At 46.0% G+C, this 22083-nt stretch overlaps 2 protein-coding genes across 12 annotated transcripts in view; both read right to left on the bottom strand.

Moving 5' to 3' along the window:
• The window catches only part of ube2j1 (ubiquitin-conjugating enzyme E2, J1), a 16715-nt gene extending 11161 nt beyond the window's left edge, over positions 1-5554 (bottom strand). Inside the window, exons 1-5 of one of the 7 annotated variants that reach the window (XM_061753154.1) lie at positions 4975-5237; positions 4793-4882; positions 1452-1525; positions 856-987; positions 435-582 (exon numbers count right to left, since the gene is read on the bottom strand). In XM_061753154.1, coding sequence (XP_061609138.1) covers positions 435-582; positions 856-987; positions 1452-1525; positions 4793-4823 — 385 coding nt within the window. In that variant the 5' untranslated portion in view covers positions 4824-4882; positions 4975-5237. Of the gene's footprint in view, positions 1-434; positions 583-855; positions 988-1451; positions 1526-4792; positions 5239-5285 lie in introns of those variants that run through there. The other 6 variants (XM_061753155.1, XM_061753156.1, XM_061753153.1 and 3 more) reach the window with 6 other exon arrangements.
• Positions 5555-7441: 1887 nt separating this feature from the next.
• cfap206 (cilia and flagella associated protein 206) lies at positions 7442-21665 on the bottom strand. 5 transcript variants are annotated; one of them, XM_061753150.1, is made up of 11 exons: positions 16245-17975; positions 15779-15869; positions 14878-15066; positions 12955-13119; positions 9730-9938; positions 9398-9517; positions 9086-9284; positions 8853-8993; positions 8395-8570; positions 8185-8319; positions 7442-7714 (listed from the first exon to the last, which is right to left on the bottom strand). In XM_061753150.1, the coding sequence occupies exons 1-11, from the start codon at positions 16413-16415 to the stop codon at positions 7493-7495; spliced, it is 1818 nt and encodes a 605-aa protein (XP_061609134.1). In that variant the 5' UTR covers positions 16416-17975; the 3' UTR covers positions 7442-7492. The 5 variants fall into 5 exon arrangements, 3 of the variants coding, with proteins under 3 accessions (XP_061609134.1, XP_061609135.1, XP_061609136.1); XM_061753151.1 differs by having other exon boundaries at positions 7571-7745; XR_009785331.1 differs by lacking the exons at positions 7442-7714; positions 8185-8319; positions 9086-9284 and having other exon boundaries at positions 8431-8570.
• Between the last annotated feature and the right edge of the window lie 418 nt (positions 21666-22083).

Here is a 22083-nt window from a genome sequence, read left to right as displayed (position 1 = left end):
TGTGGATGAAAAAGTCAACTCCTGCAGAAGTCTGTCAACCAATCAACGTTCGTCAGCACAGCCCGCCCCAGAAGACCCTACCCACCAGGAGGAACTAAATAATCCAGTAAATGATGATAATAATAATAATAATATCTAATCCTGGCAGGTTTTTTTTCGGACACGGGGAACTCAAGCTACCAGGGTAGCTGGGGAAATTCCGCAAAGGGAGAGACCCTAGTGTTCATTGTCGGATCAACCTTTACACCACTCAACCTCCTTGATGCACTATTGTTCTTTGTTCTGAATATCAATGCCAAAAGGACATCTTACCCAAGATACTTGAAACAGCTGTCGAAAGTCACACGAGCGAACGTTTATGTTTGCAACCATTCAAATGATCTCATTGAAATGCAGCGTAAACGCATAACCGAATAAGCACTGAAGAAACCTACTGCTCCATGAAGGCTGCCATGTCTCCGGATGGTGACCCGATATACTCAGACAGATTTTCTTCCCGACTTCAAATCTTCCGTTTGGCTGAGTGTGTGGGGTGGAAGTTAGGAAACGGTGGGTTGGGATGGTAGGGGGTGGGTGAACAAACAATAAGAGAAGACATATGTGAACAGAATGTTTCTCTAAACAGCATGAAAGTCAAAAATTGGACTATCCTGGATTTGAATGGCACATACGACATCAAAAGAAACGAACAAATGCTCATTCCATCTTGACAGGGGTGATGACGCTATACATGCTCTGCTCAGGCAAATGTGATACAACTGGAATTAGCTGGAGGTTAATTCACATGCAGTCCATTGCCACACTCCGATCATGCGAATCAGGTCGCTGCTACTAATCTTTGCGCGTGGGTCTTACTGTGAGGAGAATAATGCTGGGAGGCTTCATCGGATACTCTGGGGGAAGCACAATCCTGCCATGGTAAACCCCACCGTCGAAATCCGAATCTGGCGGTCCGCGTACGGAGAAGTGCCATTCAAATAGGTTATCCTAAAAAGGGAGAGTGCATTGAGCACGTGAGCGCAAATCTGCAAAAAAAAACTCAATATATGCGCTCGATCACACGGACGTCGACAGATACAGTGGGTACGGAAAGTATTCAGACCCCTTGGAATGATTCAGTTCTATTGCCGCCATTTGCTAAAATCATTTCAAAGTTGATGTACACACAGCACCCCATATTATTGCAGATTTAGTCAAAAAGAACAACTGAAATATCACACAGCCGTAAATAAGTATTCAGACCCTTTGCTCAGTATTGAGTAGAAATTGGCCAGTACGCGTCTCATACATCTGACGCTAACTTTCTATACTATATGCGCAACTTGTGCGCAGAATGAGAACATTTCGACGGTCCATTAAGAGACCAGCTCGACCTCAGGCCAGTGAGAAAGGGGTCTAAGGGCCGTTTGGTTCACGCCGGACACGTCACGACTCGACGAGAGGAAACTTACTTCCAGTGGCTGAGCGTGGTAGTGCTCTGTGGGGTCTCTCAATTCGGCAGCCTCCTTCATCAACCTCTTCACCGCTAGTCCGATAAAAACAGAGACAAACAAGCATTTATGTCAGTTGAGGTCATCGGACCTACATTTGATTGTGGATGCTGTTTTGCCGTCTAAAAACATGTTCTTGCTTGGTATGCAGTGACAACAGTCAAACACATGCAGGTACATCTACAAAAATAAATCAAAATACTGTCAAAAGCTATATTTAGTGAAGTAATTCAATTCAGAAAGTGAAAATCATGTAGAAACGCACTCAACTAGTTTCACATCTTATAAATGCATGTATATTTTTGATGATTAATGCTTACAACCAATGAAAAGCCCAAATTCACCATCGCTAGAAACGAGAATAAACAATCAAAAAACAGTCAAAAGTATTTCCCCAAGGCTTGAATTGATCTATATAATGCAAGAGTACTGACATAGTCTCATTTATTGAGATGTACCTGTATACGCTCATCATGTGCACACTTTCTTCTCAAGGAGGATACTGTATAGATCATACGCTATCACCATGACGACGTATATATATAATATATATATATATATATATACATACATATATAATATATATACATATATATATATATACATATACATATATATATGATTTTTTTTCCTCATTAAATGTACACAGAGAACCCCAGTTTGACAGGGAAAAAAAAAAAAAAATAACAATTGTGGAAATTTTTGCAGAGTTATAAAAAAAAAAAGAAAAACTGAAATATCACGCAGCCTTAAGTACTCAGACGCTTTGCTGTGACACTCGTAGATTTAACTCGGGTGCTGATCATCCTTGAGATGGTGCTATATGGTTCATTGGAGTCCAGCTGTGTTTGCTTATACTGATTGGACTGGATTAGGAAAGCCACGCCCCTGTCTACAGAAGACCTTACAGCTCACAGTGCACGTCAGAGCAGATGAGAATCATGTGGTCAAAGGAACTGCCTGAGGAGCTCAGGGACGGCATTGTGGCAAGGCACAGATCTGGTCAAGGTTACCCAAAAAAAATACAAAAATTGATTTGAGCAAATAGCTGCAATATAACAAAGAGTGAAAGATTGAAGGGGTCCGACTACTTTTCCGTATCCACTGTACATCTCGAAGAGTTGAACAACTCGGGACAAAGCACCTTTTGTTAGAAGCCACCCACTTTTCAAGTGAGCAAAGGTATTGGGACAGACATGATTCAATTCAAGTGAATAACGCTCACTTGCAATAACTGCATCAAGCCTGCGACCCTCAGACTTCACCAGACTGTTGCATTATTCATTTGAAATGCTTTTGCAGGTCTTTATTGCAGCCTCTTTCAGTTCTTATTTATTTCTGGGGGTTTCTCCGTTCAGGAGGTCAAATGCATGCTCTATTGGGTTAAGGTCCGGTGATTGACTGGCCAGTCGAAGACGATCCACTTTTTTCCCCTGATTAAGTCCTTTGTTGTGTTGGCAGTGTGTTTTGGGGCATCGTCCTGTTGCATGATGAAGCTTCTCTCGATTAGCTTGGATACATTTTTCTTTCAATTGTATTGAGGACCTAAACCATTGAATGATTGACAGACCGAGTAGTCCCCAATTTGCTGCATAAAACTTACTTAGGCGCGGACGTAGTTGTCCAACTCCCCATTCAAGTTGACACCATTAACATTTTTTTTCTGGTCGCACGCTAATACCTATTCCGCTAACAGTGTTTTTCAACCACTAAACCTTAAGTCGGGACGCAAAGTTTGGAGCGAAGACAAAGTTGTAGTAAAAGCGTCGATTGTTAACATTCCAATTCGACTGGCTGTGCGTGCTGACCAATCATTGACCGGTCGCCTGCCGTTCTTCTGCTATCATTCCGGTGGGACCTACTGAGTGTGATGACATCATCAGAGTGGACCTGGCGATCCATACACTCAGTACAATCCCAACTACACCCGAAAGTGAGTCTTCCACGACTCCTCGCAAATCACCCCGCCGACGCCGGTAACACCGTGTAATAATCACCCACCCCTTTCTTTATCCAGACTGCAAACAAAACTCACGCTGGGTTCCGCTGTTGACCCCCCCCCCCCCAACAAATAGTGAAGTTGCGGCCTTCGAAAAGCATTACGTGGACTCTGTCCCTAATCAATTGACCGCATATTCAGCCATCACACTGAGCTCGATTATGACTCGTCTATGTAACTGACTCGCTCGCTCAATGGCCGCAAAGTCATCTTGCTTCTTTTGTGAATTTCACACACGCGTGGCTCCAACAGCGCAGGACATGTGGGCTCGGTCTCTTCCCAGAGACCCGACTTCCCGTGCACTTCTTCTCTGGACCTCGGAAAGTGCACCTCCACCCTGCCCGCCCTTTTGCTCCCTCGGGCCGTTAACGGTGCAGAGCAGATGCGACACCTCGCTACCAGGTTACTACTGCTCACGTGGAAATTGTCGGTTCCAAATGGCTCCGTCAACACAGCGGCCCTAAGCGTGACGCTAAGTTACGACCGCCACGAGACCCGCCCGGCCAAAATCGAACCATGTGGCTCGACATCCCCAAAAATGCCATTTTGCATTGAGGACATCGCCCTTTACCACCTGCCAGCCGGCATTTGTGACAGCCAAATTGGATTAAATTCCAATTAAGAATTAAAAACATATAACACTCTTTGGCATATATTCAAACTGTGAAAAAGCGAGCTCTAATCATTATAACAACAATATGCGATCGTGACTTCTTTGTCACTTGCGTGTATCACGCCGCCATCTGGGCGCGTTTGGAGAAGAGTGGTAAAATCAGGTATTTTAGATGCAGTCCCATCTGATTGGCTAACATCGGATCGATTGCCGATCTCAAAGATCGGATCAGGACACCACTGGGTATAGTATCACAGTCAGAATGTTTGTATCGTGACACCACGAGCCCATGCATAAGGAATGGCAAAAGTGACGTCATTTGTCAAACGACGTTGCAGATGTCGTCGTTTACCGGAGGAGTTCAATGACAGATGTCGCCAATGTGATCTTTGGACTGGGCGAAACTGAATTCCAGAGATCTTCGACCGAATGCGGAAATCGCTTGCTCATAATCCCCCAAATTGCACCTGCTGACGTGTCCTACGGCATGCTTCAAACCGGAATACTGGACAAGCGGAGAGCGCGATCTAACCCAACTCAAATATTCACGTGGTGGTGGGAATTCATGAGGAAGATTACAATTTGGAGGGAGCATGAACACAAGTACAAACGTGTTGCGATTTAGAGTTCACCCGTGAGGTTACAGTCGGCGTAGCACACTGGGTAAACGTCAACTATAACGCAACTTACCTGGACTCTTGAGGTTATATTTACGCTCCATAAGGAAATTCTTCACGCGCTCGAAAGTCGATATACCGTCGCAGTTGTGCTGATAATCCGCTATTTGACGATCCGTCAATAACGTGCGGGTTAGCTTAATTTAGCTCGTTGGCTAGCATTCGTCAGTGTTCACATACAGGTCGATCCCTTACCCCTGCGCTGTAACACGCACCAAGAACCGACTTGTCTGATTCCAGACGTCACAAAGAGATAGCTGAGGAGCGGAAAAGAAATAAATTTTAAAAAAAACTCGAAGTAAAAGGGATATTTTGTTTTTTCGGAGTTGTTCGCGTGACGTCAAACTTGAATTCGGAAGACAAGCGGAGCCATAGATGTAAGCATAGCGAGATATGACACGTCCCGTTTTATAGAGCGAGTGAGGGCAAACGCTTCCGCGCATTCCACGTGTGTGGACAGTAAGAAAACCGCAATAGCAACGGTGCCTGCACATTGTGCTGCTTACGTTTGCACATCACGCCGGAGGAACGTAACAACCGAACTGGGGATAACCGTTCAAAGCTACAAATATTTTGAGGGATTTACTTCTATATTAATAGCGCACACTTTGGCAATGGCAACAAACAAAAAAAAGGAAACCTAATGAAAATCGTTGGAGAAATGAGAAAGTTACGACTCATTTTCAATGTCTATGCATGGCTTTTGATGGGACTTTGCCCCCGCAAATATGGCAGCCATTGTAGCACGTTGTTTAGCCGGGTCTCTACATCGCGTTGGTGTGTTTTCTGTTCATATCTGTGGGCGGACCCCGAAGGATTGAGGCGGTTTATCGCATGATGCTATATGTCATCGCGTCCGCCATATTGGATGTGGCATATTTTCCCGTAAACCGATCCAAGCAAATTGACCGAACTTCATAAAGCGACAACCTGTAAGTGCACAAAGTGGGCGAGTCCACCACCGATGCCCTGCGAGAGATCCATCCAGTGATCATACCCACCCCACACCCGAGATCGGGAAGGAGTAAAGAAAGTCCCGCCCCAAAGACCCCGGAACCGCAAATACAGGGTCAAGAAGAAGAAGATCCCCAATCCAAATAATAAAACAACAGCAGCAACCTCGACAACAAAGAATAAATAAGTCAAAAGTTGACTTTTACTCTTACAATATAGTCTTGTTATTGTCGGATGGCACTCTACCCAGGCAAAGGAATCCAAAATCTAGATTTAGCGTGTTGAAGAAGGGTCTCCAGCTATGTATATATTTCATTCATTTTTTTGTTCAGCTGATATTTTTTCTAACACAATAGATTTAGCCAGTGATTGATGTTAATAGATCGTTTATTTTTCCAGTTTAATGAAATTGTTTTCTTAGCGGTAGCTAACGAGACGAGTAACGATTGTGAATATTTATTTGGGAGGTCGATTATGCTTAAGTCGCCGAGTATGCACAATCTCGGGGAAAGTTGAATCCTGCGGTTCAAAATATACGAGAGTTTCTGCGTAACCGAAGTCCAAAAGCATTGACTTGGTGTGCACTCTCTGATAACAGGAAACTAGGTGTCTGGGGTAGACACCATGTTCAACCTATATTTCATTGATACACTACAAAGACGAGATATTTAATGTTCAAACCGATAAACTTTATTGTTTTTAGCAAATAATCATTAACTTGGAATTCGATGGCTGCAACACGTTCCAAAAAAGCTGGGACAGGCTCATGTTTACCACTGTGTTACATCACCTTTTCTTTGAACAACATTCAATAAACGTTTGGGAACTGAGGACACGAATTGTTGAAGCTTCGTAGGTGGAATTCTTTCCCATTCTTGCTTGACGTACAGCTTCAGCTGTTCAACAGTCGGGGGTCTCCGTTGTCGTATTTTTCGCTTCATAACGCGCCACATATTTTCAATGGGAGACAGGTCTGGACTGCAGGCAGGCCAGTCTAGTACCCGCACTCTTTTACTACGAAGCCACGCTGTTGTAACACGTGCAGAATGTGGTTTGGCATTGTCTTGCTGAAATAAGCAGGGGCGTTCATGAAAAAGACGTTGCTTGGATGGCAGCACATGTTTCTCCAAAACCTGAACGTACCTTTCAGCATTAATGGTGCCTTCACAGTTACCCATGCCATTGGCACTAACACATCCCCATACCATCACAGATGCTGGCCTTTGAACTTTCCGTCCATAACAGTCCGGATGGTTCTTTTCCTCTTTGGCCCGGAGGACACGACGTCCACAATTTCCAAAAAGAATTTGAAATGCGGACTCGTCGGACCACAGAACACTTTTCCAATTTGCATCGGTCCATCTTAGATGAGCTCGGGCCCAGAGAAGGCGGCGGCGTTTCTGTTGTGTTGTTGATAAATGGCTTTTGCTTTGCATAGTAGAGTTTCAAGTTGCTATAGCAACAACCTATAGCAGATACTTTTTGGGTTGATGACTTCTCATCGTTATCGCTATACTCCATGGCTACTTCATCCAGTGCAGACCACACTTGAGCAGAAGGGAGGCAGGGAGGGAGAGTATGGCAGGGATTATTAAGGGGTGTGCTATGTTTTTGTTTGTCATTGTGAATTGCGATTTGCTATTCTATGCTGTTCAATCCTTTCCAAAAAACATCACAAATGATCCTAAAGAGACAATGAAGCCAGCCAGACAAAACATGCGCAAAGCATTTGTTCAATGATTGTTCAGTCATACAGAAATTATTCATGAATAGATCTGGTAAGGTTGACTTTCTCGACACGTCCGCCTCTGCATCCTCTCAAGCCGGCCAGGAACACCTGAGGTTTGGGCACACCGGTCTCACCATCCCTCTTACTCTGACAGGCAACCTCCTTGGGCAGCCAAGTTTGAGTGGCATTTTCCCGTCTCATGTGGCTCAGATGGGTTTGCGTGGAGTTTGTCGCTGTTGTTTGAAGGTCAGCCTAGAAATTTGAATCAGGCCTTAAATGCCTTCTGCACAGAACACCAACTATGACTTTAAACCATGAACAATATTCAAATACGACATCAAATGTGGGCGTGATTAAAACAACTTCAAAAGGTTTCCCGACTGGATATGAACGGCTCACATATTAAACCTGATGCAGTGATGTGCGCTATTGCTGTTCTCTCGCAGGACCTCTGCCGCGTACTGACCCGTTCCCAAAAATTGGAATATCATGGAAAAGTTTCATGATTTTCATACAAAGTCTATTCTTGATATGTTTATTGATATATACACACACACACCATTGTGTACTGTTTTTCTTCATTCAAATCAAAGTTTTGTTTCATTATTTCTGAAGTGGGGGGGGGGGGAACACCATACCAGACCAGACCAAAATCCACTTTTCCCGTGAACAACAACTGGATAGTCAGTATAAAATATAAATGAATGAATACTGAGACTGACCAGTTTTATAGCTGACCTCCGCAATTCCCACTCATTCCATTCATATGACTTGAGAATGTTTGTGACCACTGGGTGAACATCCGTCTGAGTGCAGCTCTCAGACCGACTCACAAGTAGTGTCTTTCCTTCTTGCGCCTGTAAAACAGCAAAATCCCTTCATCTGTCGATGCGCAATGAGCGACGGTGGATTGGAGACAATTATCATCTTACGTGAAATGGACTTCGATGGAGTTTGAGAAGTTGAATGAGTTCAGGCGAACTCTTGGCTTTTTCTGCCACCAGTGCAATGAAGTAATCAGGGCTGCGGGCAAATTTCAAACCAGCTTCTTTGGAGTGGAAGGCATACATTTTCCCCTTGTGCTTAAGCACGCCAATATAAGGATTTCCTGCACGGGCACATGTCACATGGAGATGTTTTGATGTGACGTTCAACTGGGGGTATAAAGCATGCAACATTGCATATGATAAACAAAATGCATCCAACGGTCTTGAGACCTTCGATGCGCTGTCGAAAGGCAACGTGGCACTCTTTTGACTGAATTGGAAAGAGGAAGGTAAATGGATATAGAAATGTAACATTGCATTCCGAATATATGCTGTGTAGCTGCAACTTATCACACTTCCATGTGATATTTAATTTATTTAGCCAGTAAGTTCAGTGACATTACCCGGAAGAACAAGTCCATCTTTGTTGACGAGCGTGTATCCACAGAATCCACTGTACTGCAATGGCAGCTCCGCAAGATCGTCAGCAGTTCCGGGCTGGAGCCACTCGTGCTGCTTCATCTGTGCCGGATCAATGCGTTCCCCTGCAGGAAGAAGCAGTTCCTTGGGACACCTGACAATCTGCTAAATTGACTTGCCATTGCACGCATCCTCTGCGTGTGATCCCCAGCCATACCCGAGTGCTCAGTCATTCTTTCTTTGTCCGTTTTGACTTCTACTCCTTCCAAAAGGCTGTCCAAAGGGACCTTGGGGAAAATCTTGGCCTGAGAGCTGAGAAAGAACTGCAATCTGAATGCAATGTTGTTGAAGATATTCAGCAGCTCTGCCTCATCCTGAAGTTCGGACCACAGTTTTGACAGGGCCTTGAACAACGGCTGAAACGGTACCAACTCAAAATAAGCACCAGAGCATGGAGCAGAGGTCGCCCGAGAGAAATGATATTTCAAAATGTGGCAGCATTCTCCTCGAAAATCACCAAACGACTTACAAAAACCTTTGAGGTGGGCACAGCTGTCTTCGGCTGCACGGACGTTTTGAGCAGGTATATCTGCGAGGAGATGTCCTTCTGGAGGATTTCAATTCTTTTGGCACATAAACGGGAATCAGCCTGGCGGTGAAAGTGAAAGTCATCATTTCCCAATTTGATTTTAGATTAAGAGTGACAAAACGAGAACAAAAGGGTTCCAGATACGGCAAACAAAAGAGTGCGTGGCCGTAGGAAATGATGATATGATTAATATCAACATTTTCCATTTTGGTGAACTCCAACCATACAATTTGGTGAAAGTAAAAGGTTTTGCTCCAAATTGTTTTACTAACCAGTAATACTTGGAGAAAATGTTCATGCTGCCTGACATTGTGGAGTGCTTGTGTGAGCCCAACCAGGGACGCGTCATATTCCTCAGGCGGGCTGCCGTTCCACTTTTCTAACAGCGCCGTGTATTTCCACGCCAAACTCCGGGAGACATCCAGCTCATTCTCTATGGCTTCATCGGTGACTGAAAGCGCTTCGGACAGAACCGCAGGCACTGCGCAGAGTGATGGAAAAAAGTCGAGTTGATTTACAACATTTCTGGTGCAATCGAACAATTTCTGGAACTCGAAATGAGTCACGTGCACCTGTCAACAGGTATTATGGCCCACTCCTCATGAGTTTGAAGGGTGCCTTCTACAGACTGCGAGGAATTGACCCTACAATTCTCGCCTGCATAAAAACTAACAAAGATTGAAAAAGTATGACCGATTATTGTATTGTATTCCACTTTGGTAGTCTGGCGCAACGCTGTCTTGTGATTGGGACTCATGAGTCAGAAGCATCCCAGTGGAACAATGCTGACCGCCTCAAACTACAACCAGTTTGAAGCGACCACACTCACCACTGCTCTGGAGTGTGGACCCCAAGTATTTCAAGTCCGCCACCCTTGTTATCTCTTCTCCATGTAGCCTCACTCTGACCCCACCACCCCTCTCATTCATGCACATATATTCTGTCTTACTTCGGCTCATCTTCATTCCTCTCCTTTCCAGTGCATGCCTCCATCTTTCTAACTGTTCCTCCAGCTGCTCCCTGCTTTCACTGCAGATCACAACGTCATCTGCAAACATCACGGTCCACGGGGATTCCGGTCCAACCTCATCTGTCAGCCTATCCATCACCACTGCAAACAGGAAGGGGCTCAGGGCTGATCCCTGATGCAGTCCCACGTCCACCTTAAATTCGTCTGTCACACCTAACCGATGTCCTCCTGATGTCCATCATAAATGTCCTGTACTATTCTAACATACTTCTCTGCCACTCCAGACTTCCGCATGCAGTACCACAGTCCCTCTCTGGGTTCTCTGTCATCGGCTTTCTCTAGATCTACAAAGACACAATGTAGCTCCTTCTGACCTTCTCTGTACTTCTCCATCAACATCCTCAAGGTAAATAATGCATCTGTGGTACTCTTTCTAGGCATGAAACCATACTGTTGCTCGCAAATACTCACTTCTATCCTGAGTTTAGCTTCCACTACTCTTTCCCATAACTTCATTGTGTGCCTCATGAATTTTACTCTATAGTTCCCACACTACACTACACTTGAATACACTACAAAGACAAGATATTTAATCTTCAAACAGATCAACTTGATTGTTTTTAGCAAATAATCATTAACTTAGCATTTGAGGGCTGCAACACGTTGCAAAAAAGCTGGGACAGGGTGATCTTTACCACTGTGTTACGTCACCTTTTCTTTGAACAACATTCAATAAACGTTTGGGAACTGACGACACGAATTGTTGAAGCTTTGTAGGTGGAATTCTTTCCCATTCTTGCTTGACGTACAGCTTCAGCTGTTCAACAGTCCGGGGTCTCCGTTGTCGTATTTTACGCTTCATAATGCGCCACACATTCTCAATGGGAGACAGGTCTGGACTGCAGGCAGGCCAGTCTAGTACCCGCACTCTTTTACTAGGAAGCCACGCTGTTGTAATGTGCAGAATGTTGTTTGGCATTGTCTTGCTGAAATAAGCAGCGGCGTCCATGAAAAAGACGTTGCTTGGATGGCAGCATATGTTTCTCCAAAACCTGTATGTACCTTTCAGCATGAATGGTGCCTTCACAAATGTGTAAGTTACCCATGCCATTGGCATTAACACAGCGCCGTACCATCACAGATGCTGGCTTTTGAACTTTGCGTCCGTAACAGTCCGGACTGAGCAATTCAGGGAAGCTCTTTTTATACCCAATCATGGCACCGACCTGTTCACAATTAGCCTATACACCTGTGGGATGTTCCAAAAAGGTGCTTAATGAGCATTCCTCAACTTTCTCCGTCTTTTTTGCCAGCTGTCCCAGCTTTTTTCGACTGTGGTGCAGCCATAAAATTTTGAGTTAATGATTATTTTCAAAAAACAATAAAGTTTATCAGTTTGAACATTAATTATCTTGTCTTGTCCAGATTATCGCACTACTCGCTTGAAGTCTCAGCGCCCTTTGCCACTTTTGATAATTTTTTTTTTTTAGGAAAAATGTGTACCATACACGAGAAGTTAAGCTAGGTAAAGTTAGCGTATGTGAAGGGTGAATAGGCAGCCGTTCACTACAGTGCTCTTTTCTTTGTATCGCTTCATTTTTTTTTTTTAAATCTGCAAAAGTAGAGCTGATGCAGCTTACAAAAAAAGCACCCGTTTTGTCTCATCTGTCCAAAGAACTTTTTTCGGTGCAAATTCCAGTATTGACAGTTTCGTGTTTCAAGACCAGTGAGTTACACTAACACAATATTAATGAGTGGCATAATTGGGACATGGAACATAAGGTAACAGCTCGTTCACATACTCAAGAGCAATTCGGAGTTGAATATCTTGCTCAAGGGCTCGATAACAAGGCTACAGTGGAACTCAGGAGTTGAAACATCACAACTTCAATTTAGCCAAAATGCTGATCCATGTTTTTTCAAAAGTGTGATCACATAAAATGGCTGTAGGTACTGCAATACTATGTAGTAATCCCCCACGAAGAGTGAAAAAACAATTGCAAGCCCCCTAAAATGTTTAGAATGACCTACAGTACTGTACCTATGCGGTAAAGACTTTCCTAATCTCCACTAACAACCCAGGCTCTCCCTGACGTACAAAGCAGGTAAGTCGAGATGTATCATTTCAATATACTTTCTCAGGGCATCGAATTGATCGAAACTGGACTGTTCCGGTTGTCGTAGAGCACGTTTCACCTTTCACTCGGGTAGGCTTCATCGGTCCGTGAACAAGTCTTGTGAGGGCAGCGCTCGCCTGGCTGGCTTTTAGTGTGGAAACCCAACTATCAATCCTCCAATTTAGAGACATGCCAGAAATGCATGAATGGCATCGTTCTTTTCGGCTGCAAAAATGACAGTCGTCAAGATGCCTGGCTGAGGCCTATGCCCGTCCGGCCACAACAGTTGTCGGGTGGAGACTTGCTCATGACATTCAATCTTTTGCCAATTTGTATTTTAGTACGATGAATACTGCCTTTTTGAGACAAGACCCACTTCCACGAAATGCGTTGAGTATACCGTATCATACTTAGTTCCGAAAAGTTGATCTCCTGTTCTTTCTTGCTGGCTTTGTTGAAGAGTCGAATCCCCGTGACGGTCATAGTGAGCTCGGAGAGCTGCTGCTCCTTCTCTCTCTTCACGAGCACCGCGAAGGCTCCCAGGTCGGTCGACGGGAAGATGCTCTGCAAGGCGGCTGTGCAAGCGTAAAGAAGACGGCGAAGAAGAACAATCACCTTTTATTGTCACGAGCATGCATGCAATTTGTTCTGTGCATTGAACCCATCACACACCGCCCCCCCCAAAGGCGAAAGGCCTCTTCATACGCCTGCTGCTGTCGTCGCCCGCATCGCATCACGTGACTGACGGACGGGCCCGCGCGGCCCCTCTGCGTAGCTTGACGCGCACACGGCCAAAATCGTTGCTGCGCGTAGAATGCCGCGGAAATCATCTCTCGCCATCGGGCCGTTTTAGTCACGTGCTGTGGTGATGTCATCGATTTTGCAGCATAATTAAACGCATCATCTGGGGCCTCATGTACAAATTTCCGACTTACTTGCATTTGCGCGTCACATGTGATCTGTACATTGAGCCAAAGAAATTGTTTCCTGTTGACACATACAAATTCATCATGTGATGGCGCTTCTATAGCAATGCGTGTGCAGTCGATAGCTCCGATTACATGAGGAAAACCGGCTTTTGCGCTTTAATCTGGGCCTCTTCAACTGCATTGTAAGGGAACTGGATATACCCGACGGACAAGTGGATAATTCCGTCCCACACGGACTGTTATGGACGCAAAGTTCAAAAGCCAGCATCTGTGATGGTATGGGGCTGTGTTAGTGCCAATGGCATGGGAGACTTACACATCTGTGAAGGCACCATTCATGCTGTAAGGTACACACAGGTTTTGGAGAAACATATGCTGCCATCCAAGCGACGTCTTTTTCATGGACGCCCCTGCTTGTTTCAGCAAGACAATGCCAAACCACATTCTGCACGTGTTACAACAGCGTGGCTTCGTAGTAAAAGAGTGCGGGTACTAGACTGTCTCCCATTGAGAATGCGCGGCGCATTATGAAGCGTAAAATACGACAACAGAGACCCCGGACTGTTGAACAGCTGAAGCTGTACGTCAAGCAAGAATGGGAAAGAATTCCACCTACGAAGCTTCAACAATTCGTGTCGTCAGTTCCCAAACGTTTATTGTTGTTAATGTTGTTCAAAGAAAAGGTGACGTAACACAGCGGCAAACATGAGCCCGCCTGTCCCAGCTTTTTTGCAACGTGTTTCTAAGTTCATGATTATTTGCTAAAAACAATCAAGTTGAGCAGTTTGAACATTTAATATCTTGTCTTTGTAGTGTATTCAATTTAATCTAGGTGGAACATGATTTGCAAATCAGCGTATTCCGTGTTTATTTACGTTTAACACAACGTCCCAACTTCATTGGAATTGGGCTTGTAGAATAACAGCGATGGAAGGGGACATTTAAGGTGGGGAAGCTGCAAAACAATGTGAATTTGAGAAGGGGGCCCGCTACTTTTTCACAGCACTGTACATGAACATCATTATGAGTGTGATCAGGTACAAAAGAGATAAATGCACTGAACTGGGTGAGTATGAGCCTTAACAAAAAGGAAGGTTACAGTTGGTACGGAAAGTATTCAGACCCCCTTAGAAGTTTCACTCTTTTTTCTTTAGATTGCAGCCATTTGCTAAAATCATTCAAGTTCATTTCCCCCCCCCCCCCCCACATTAATGTACACCCAGCAACGCAATTGTTGACAAACTGAAATATCACACAGCCACAAATATTCAGACCCTTTGCTCAGTATTTAGTAGAAGCAGCTACTTTTGAGCAAATACAGCCACGAGTCTTGCGGAAAGTACAAAACTCCCCGCTGTGTTAATTCACAGCTTTGCCGTTTTGCTACTTCAGCCGCTGCGTTACCTGTAGCCTCTTGCACGGCGCTGACATCGGAAGGTGAGCCCATGCCAGAGCCCAGCAGGATGAAATTGATGATTTTACGGTAAAGGGCGTCGAAGTGGTCTTTGGTTTTCACCTTGCTGTCAGTAATCTCTCTGCTCACTTGGTTTAGTCTGCACTCCAGCATCCAGCTGATTTCCTTGAGGAACTCTCCTGTGCGGAAATGGCCGTCATGTTCATTTTGTTGACTGTTACAAAAGATTCTCGACAAAAACATTTGGTTTGGAACATGATGTAGTGCAGAACGTCAGAGTCATAGATGTTCAAGAGGCCGACCGAATGTAGAAGCGCCATAATCTCCTATCATTTGAGATATTTCGCGCTCAGGGATTATGAGCCCATGTGGCGTTTTCAAATAACATAGGTGGGGCAAATCCATTCAATTAGGAGTGCCAAACCAACAGTATTTATATGACTATATATTATATTAAGATCATCGCCTGCCACCGTGGGGGACCTTTGGTTCAAGACCCCGACCGGACCATCCGCCAACATCCCCCGCACTCACGGCACCGATACCCCGAAATGCTCCCCGGGCGCTTCAGCTGCCCCCTGCTCCAACAAGCCCATCTCCTGCATGCTCTTCTCCAACACCGACTGGCCTCACGACGTCCGTCAACCTTCTCCTTGGTCTTCCTCTCGCTCTCTTGCCTGGCGGCTCCATCCTCGTCATCCTTCTAACCTTGTGTATATGCTCAACTTGTGCTCAGAGTGAGAACATTTCTACGCATTTATTAGTGAATGAGGCATGGAAAATCTCATCTTGTTGTGTTTGTTTTTGCTTTTAATATGAGTTCTGCATGTAAAACGTCTTTAAACTTGTTACAATTACATTTAATGCAACGTTGAAAAGTGATTCACTTACCTCGAGAAGTGTAATTCATGTCAAAATACAATTGCATTTTCATTGTGTCAAGGGAAGGACTGCATGTAGCTGCGGGTGCCTCCATGCACAGCTGCAAGGAATATGACAAAGGAGCAGGCTCACTTTCAAAATGCATTCCGATACAGTTTCGTTCAAAATGGAGAAAGTACTTCAATGCTAAAGCGAAGCGAAGCAAATTCATATATATATATATAGCGCATTCCCGACACAAGGTAACTCAATGTGCGTTACGTGATTAAAAAGGTTTATAAAAAAAAAAAAAGAAAAAGAAAAACAAACAGCTTAGAAACATTTAAAAAAAAGAGAAAACTTGGCCGCTCGCCACCGCGGCTCGAGTGACGGCAGCACGCGTCGCTGACGATGCCATTGCGCGCGCCTCGCAACACGTTCAATTCCAAATGGATTGCGCGTCATTTGCGCGCTCCGATACGTTAGCTTCGCTCACCTTGAAATCGATCAAGCCTCCTCTCGCAACGCCCTCGCGGAGCAAATCCCGAATGACGAATTGAACAACACTTTGGGCCCGAGACATTTTGCCAATCGTCAGAAGAGTCGCTCGCCCCTTCGGCGTCGTCGGCCGCTGTTGCCACGGCAACTCCAGTGCGCCGCGCGTCATCTTTGGGAAACGTCACAGCACGGTGCAGGAATCACGCTTTCTTCGATGACTTACAAATGGTGAGGAAACCTCAAGGTTGATGCCAGAGCAAACCGGAGGCCGGACAAATGCAGACGGTCGCGTCGCTTGAAAGTTGGCCGAACAAATTAAGTTGTGAAATGACAGGGGGAAAGTATTGAACACGCCAATTGCTATTTACAGTGGGGACGGAAAGTATTCAGACCCCTTCAATTTCTCACTCTTTATGTTGCTGCCGTTTGTCAGTCCTTTTTTTCCCCTCATTAATGTGTACACAGAAAAAAACTGAATTGTTGACATTTTTGCAGATTTACGAGAAAAGAAAAAGTGGAATATCACCCAGCCACAAGTATTCAGAGCCTTTGCTGTGACACTCATATGCTGTCCATTTCCTCTGATCATCCTTGAGATGGTTCCACACCTTCATTGGAGTCCAGCTGTGTTTGGTTGTACTGATTGGACTCGATTAGGAAAGGCACACCCCTGTCTATAGAAGACCTTACAGCTCAGCAAATGAGAATTATGAGGTCAAAGGAAGTGCCTGAAGAGCCGAGAGAGACCATTGTGGCAAGGCACAGTTCTGGCCAAGGTTACAAAAAAATGTCTGCTGCACTTCAGGTTCCTAAGAGCACAGCGGCGAAGACGTTTGTGACAACCAGAACCCTTCGTGGAGCCAAACTGAGCCTCGGCGAGGGAGGTCAAGAAGAACCCAAAGATCACTTTGTGGCTCAGCTCCATGGATGCCGTCGGTCGGGAGATGGGAGATGGGAGAAAGTTCTAGAAAGTCAACCGTCACTGCAGCCCTTTACGGCAGAGTGGCCCGACGGAAGCCTCTCCTCGGTGCGACACGCATGAAAGCCCGCATGGAGTTTGCAAAAAAAAATACAAAATTAAAAAACACCTGAAGGGCTCCAAGATGGCGGAGCAGCGGCACCTAGTGACTCAAATACCTCACTGGTTTACATCAAAACATCCATTAGAGGAACTTCGATAAAAAATGTCAAAGAGTTTTCAGTTCCGTTTTGCTGAAAGATGCCCGTTTACGAGACGGTAATGATTTGATGAACTGAAAGCAAACCGTCTTGTATTTTACTCCACAGTAAGTCTGATAAAGCCAGATTGCCTGAAAGCCTGACCTGGTAAGGGCGGGACAGAATCGCATCCAATAGCCAATACTTAGCAGTTAGCAATCTCGGTTAGCTTAGCAGACAGTGTTATACAAAGGAGCACGGCGCGCATACCGAGCACGTAAAAAGAAGACGTATGCGCCGGCAGGCGAATGGGGTCCCAAACGAGCGAGACAATTACATGCGTCACAAGAAAACCAGACATAACACCAAACAAAACACAGATCATGTCAGGTGATCTGTACCTCACTAGGACGACGGTATCGTGGGTGGTTGGTTTCGGTCTTTTTGATCATTTTCAGTTCCTGTAAGAGTCGCGTTCACTCGTCCTTGAAGTAATGCAAAGTCATCTGTCGAAACCCTGCTTTCAATCTGTTATAAATTGTCCGGGACTGCAGCGAATACTCCTCAGCAGTTGTCTGTGTTTAGTTCCCAGCCAATGCCAGAGACCTTTGAAGCTCCTCCAGATGGTTCTTCGCTTGTGTTAGCATCATACGGATGGCATCCTGACGGAAAAATAAAAAGGAATATGGATGGATGGATATTATTATCATTGTCCTTTGATATACTAGTGTGCGTGTACATGCATAAATGGGAGGTCCACATTGTTCTCGGATCCCTGTTAAGAGAAAGGGACGTTAGGTTCATGAGCACTTTTAACATTAATACTGTATGTCTTGACTGTCTTTCAATAAAAATATGGTGAAATAAATATATAGCCCAAAAACAAACGGGCAACACTTTTACAGTCTACCGTATTTTCACGACCATGAGGCGCACTTCAAAGTCTTCAATTTTCTCCCAAGTGGACGGGGCGCTTTATAACGCGGCGCGCCTTGTGTGTATGTGTGCACCGAGTTCCAAAATCTGTAAATGTCGTCGTGTGACTTTGAGGAGCGCTCCGCTTGACTGCCGACACGCTGCTTATAGAGAGGAAAGGCGGCCGTGACGCGGGACACCATGCGGACGTTAAAAGGGGAAGGGTCCGCGTGAAAGAGGACGCTAAAGGCACGCCCCCAGTTGGTATGTATGTATTGGCAAAGGACCCCCGAAAATGGCAGCAACGAAGAGACGCGCTTGCGAAGCACAGTTTAAACCGCAAGCTATCAGTTACGCGGAGGAACATGGGAATCGAGCAGCCGCGAGAGAATTCAAGATCGAAGAATCCGTGGTTCGCAAGTGGAGGCCCGGGGGCTAAGGCATCCGTTTTGACCGTTGCCCGAGCTTTCGCGAAAGCCGGCGTCATTGCCGAACAGCCCCCCGGCGCCGAGACTGACTGCGACAATGACGAGGGGGAACGCGGCGTGTTTGGTGGCGAAATTGCCCAGGTGTTCATTTTGGATTCAGAAGATGAGGACTTTGATGGATTTGAGGATGAGGATTGATCCAAAAAAATTATTACAACAGTACATTGTTAAATACTTCAATAAAGTACAACCAAACTCAGTTTTGCTTCCACTGCCTTTTTAAAAACATACGCAAGCATGCATGCTAGCGTATGTGTGTGTTTGGAGGAGAAAGAATGCCGAGTTGCATCCAAAGAACACCATTCCTACTGTGAAATGTAGGGGTGGAAATGCTTTGGGGCTGTTTTTCCGCACAGGGACCAGGTCGCCTGATCCGTGCGAAGGAAAGAATGAATGGGGCCACGTATCGTGAGATTTGGAGTGAACACCTCCTTCCATCAGCGAGGAAGGGCATTGAAGCTGAAACGCGGCTGGCTCTTTCAGCATGACAGTTCTAGATGATAGTTCAAACTAAATCTCACCTGGTCTGTGGCAGTCTTGTTCCTCTTGAATTCCTCTCTTGCCCAGTCTCTGAGGTACTTCCTATCCGTCTCATCTGGCACGTAGCGTATAGTCTTCAACATGTTTCTGTATATTCCCAAAACGTTCTGCCTCTGTAAAAACTGGGAGGGGAAAAAGATCAGACTCAAAATGATGATCATTGGTATCATGTATACCTCTCCCCCTCATGCTTCAGGATCTGGTTGTCTGAAAAGTCAATGGCAGTCTTTATTGTGCGTTCGTTTGACAAAAACAAAAAGCAGCATTCATTATATGATGAAGCACGCATACGCGGGAAAATCACGCGATCACTGCGGACGAGACCTCGAACATCGCAACAGTGTCGAACTGCGTGGGTCTGTCTATACAGGTAGCTCAATCCAAACCCCTTCAAATGTGTCAGAATCACTCACCAAATGGATGCTCATTTGATAGACTTAAAGCATCACACCCTTCTCATGGGCTCATCACCTGTTGGAGGGATGCTAAGCGGCGGCCAAAGTTGGAGACCTTGGTGGTCTACAGATCCCCGGCTACAGAAAGTGGCTCTGGGGACATGGAACGTTCCCTTTCATGCACGGAAAGAGATTCCGACTTTCTATAGTCGGGCTCACCTCAACACACAGCTTGGTTTGCCAGTCATCTCGAGAAGGGTCAGCGTCTCTTCCACTCTGGAGTTGCTCACAGTAAGAGGCGCAACGCGGGTGTTAGGTATACTAATTGCCCCAGGTGCGTCGGGGTTCAGCCAGGTGGACGAGAGGGTAGCTTTCGGGTGAGGGAGATGGGTCCTGACTGTTGTCTGTGCCTAGACAGCAGTTTCTGAGTACCCACCCTTCTTGGAGTCCTTGGAGGGGGTGCTGGAGAGCAACCCCTGCTTGGGACTCCCTCGTTCTGCCGCAGGACTTCGACCCTCACCTGGGTAAAGACAGCGAGACCCAATCAGAACCCAAGCGGTGTTCTGTTATTGGACTTCGGTGCTTGTCACTTATTGTCCATAACAAACACCACGTTCGAATACAAGGGCATCCATACGTGCACTTGGCACCAGGACACTCTAGGCCATAGTTCGATGATCGACTTTGTGGTCGGGTCATCGGACTTGCGGCCGCATGTCTTGGACATTCGGGTGAAGGGAGGGGCGGAGTTGTCAACCGATCACTACCTGGCGGTGTGCTGGCTCCAACGGTGGGGCAAGATGCCTGTCCGACTTGGCGGACCCAAACGTATTGTGAGGGTCTCCTGGGAACGTCTGGCAGAGTCCCCCTGTCAGAAGGAGTTTCAACTCCCACCTCCGGCAGAACTTCACCCACGTTCCCGGGGAGGCGGGGGACATTAAGTCCGAGTGGACCGTGTTCCGCGCCTCCATTGCTGAGGGGCCCGACCGGAGCTGTGGCCGGAAGGCGGTCGGTTCCTGTCAGGTGGTCGCTAGGTGTGCCCTGCGATTGGCCGGCGATCGGTTCAGGGCGGACACAGGCCTCTCGCCCGAACACAGCCGGGATGTGCTGGGGCGGGCTCCGGCAGGGTCGCGACCCGCGTGAGGAGAAGCAGGACTGAAAATGGATGGAAGTAAGCTTTGAAAAAGGGAAGCGTCTTAGCATGACTTTAAAAAGTGCCGAAAGCCAACGTGATCAGTCAGTGCGGTTCCACTCGTGTCACGTAAGCGTTCAATGAGCTTCATGTGTCTTTGGGTGGCCGTAAAAGCTCGAAGAATCCTTCGATGTACGACCCATAACGCAACAGCGCACTGCCATTTCTTACTTCACGGAAATCTGCGCCAATGACCCGAGAAAGTGGTGACTTCTTGACTTCCCCAGGCTTTCTGCCAACCGAGACGCCGTGTGGCCATTTGGTGACGACACAGCGAACGCTCCCATTGCCCGGCACAGTCGACGTTTTACTTCTTTTATCGTGTTCACGGTTTTCTGCAGCCCGACGGAAGCAGCACACTAATGGTTTTGTTTCACGTGTTCATCGACAATGTAGACGCTTCTAAAGTCTGCCAATTTCGATGTAGTGGTGTGAAGCCGTGACGAATCTGCGGATGACAAGAAAAGCATTGCCCAAACGGCCGTCGATGAGCTTTGCGACGTCATCTAAAATCGCCGCGATTAAAGCGGTCAGATTTGCTGCAAACTGGCGCGAAGAAGGAATCACATTTCATAGTGTGATGTTTCCGGCGCATTTACCCGTTTCAAAGACAGCGCAGTCGACGGTATCCTTGGCGCTGCCATCGCACTGAATTCTCGACTGACCAGACTTCTGTGTTTTTATTGGCGAGTGCCGGCCGACGAGTTAATAGGCATTACCGCCATCTATTGTGCTGGAGGTGTGTGGCTCACAGATCGGAGGAGAAAACCATTGACATAAGACGAGTAAGAATCTCAGTGCTCAGGCTCGTCCACAGTATCAACACATTATAAAATGACTTCAATAGAAGATAAATAGAACAAGCAAAAATCTCAAGATGGTTTTCAAATCACCCGTACAATAACACAGGGGTGTTACTAGGTTTTATGGATGGGGGGGGGGGCCTTGCCCCCAGAAGATGCACAGGTTATCAACAAATGTCACCAACAGCTAACGGAGACTGAGAAATTGCATCTTAACACAGTTGGACAGATTTGAAATCAGTACAATACAGGGCAAGTGTTTGATTTGTGCTGTTATCTCAGTCTGGTTTTTTTTTGTGGTTAACACAGCACAGAAACTCCGGAAGTATGTTGGCAGCAGCATTAA

The sequence above is a fragment of the Phyllopteryx taeniolatus genome, chromosome 18 (assembly GCF_024500385.1).
Source record: "Phyllopteryx taeniolatus isolate TA_2022b chromosome 18, UOR_Ptae_1.2, whole genome shotgun sequence".
NCBI classification, from domain to species: Eukaryota; Metazoa; Chordata; class Actinopteri; order Syngnathiformes; family Syngnathidae; genus Phyllopteryx; species Phyllopteryx taeniolatus.
Note: the sequence above shows the minus strand (reverse complement) of the source record. Positions and strands in the feature narration are given on the sequence as shown.

Coding starts and splice junctions, on each gene's coding strand:
- cfap206 (XM_061753150.1), bottom strand. CDS start 16,415: ATGACGCGCGGCGCACTGGAGTTGCCGTGGCAACAGCGGCCGACGACG. Junction 8,994..9,085: donor AAGAATGACTGAGCACTCGG/GTATGGCTGGGG, acceptor TTCTTCCTGCAG/GGGAACGCATTGATCCGGCA. Junction 8,571..8,852: donor AGATGGACTTGTTCTTCCGG/GTAATGTCACTG, acceptor GTGCCCGTGCAG/GAAATCCTTATATTGGCGTG.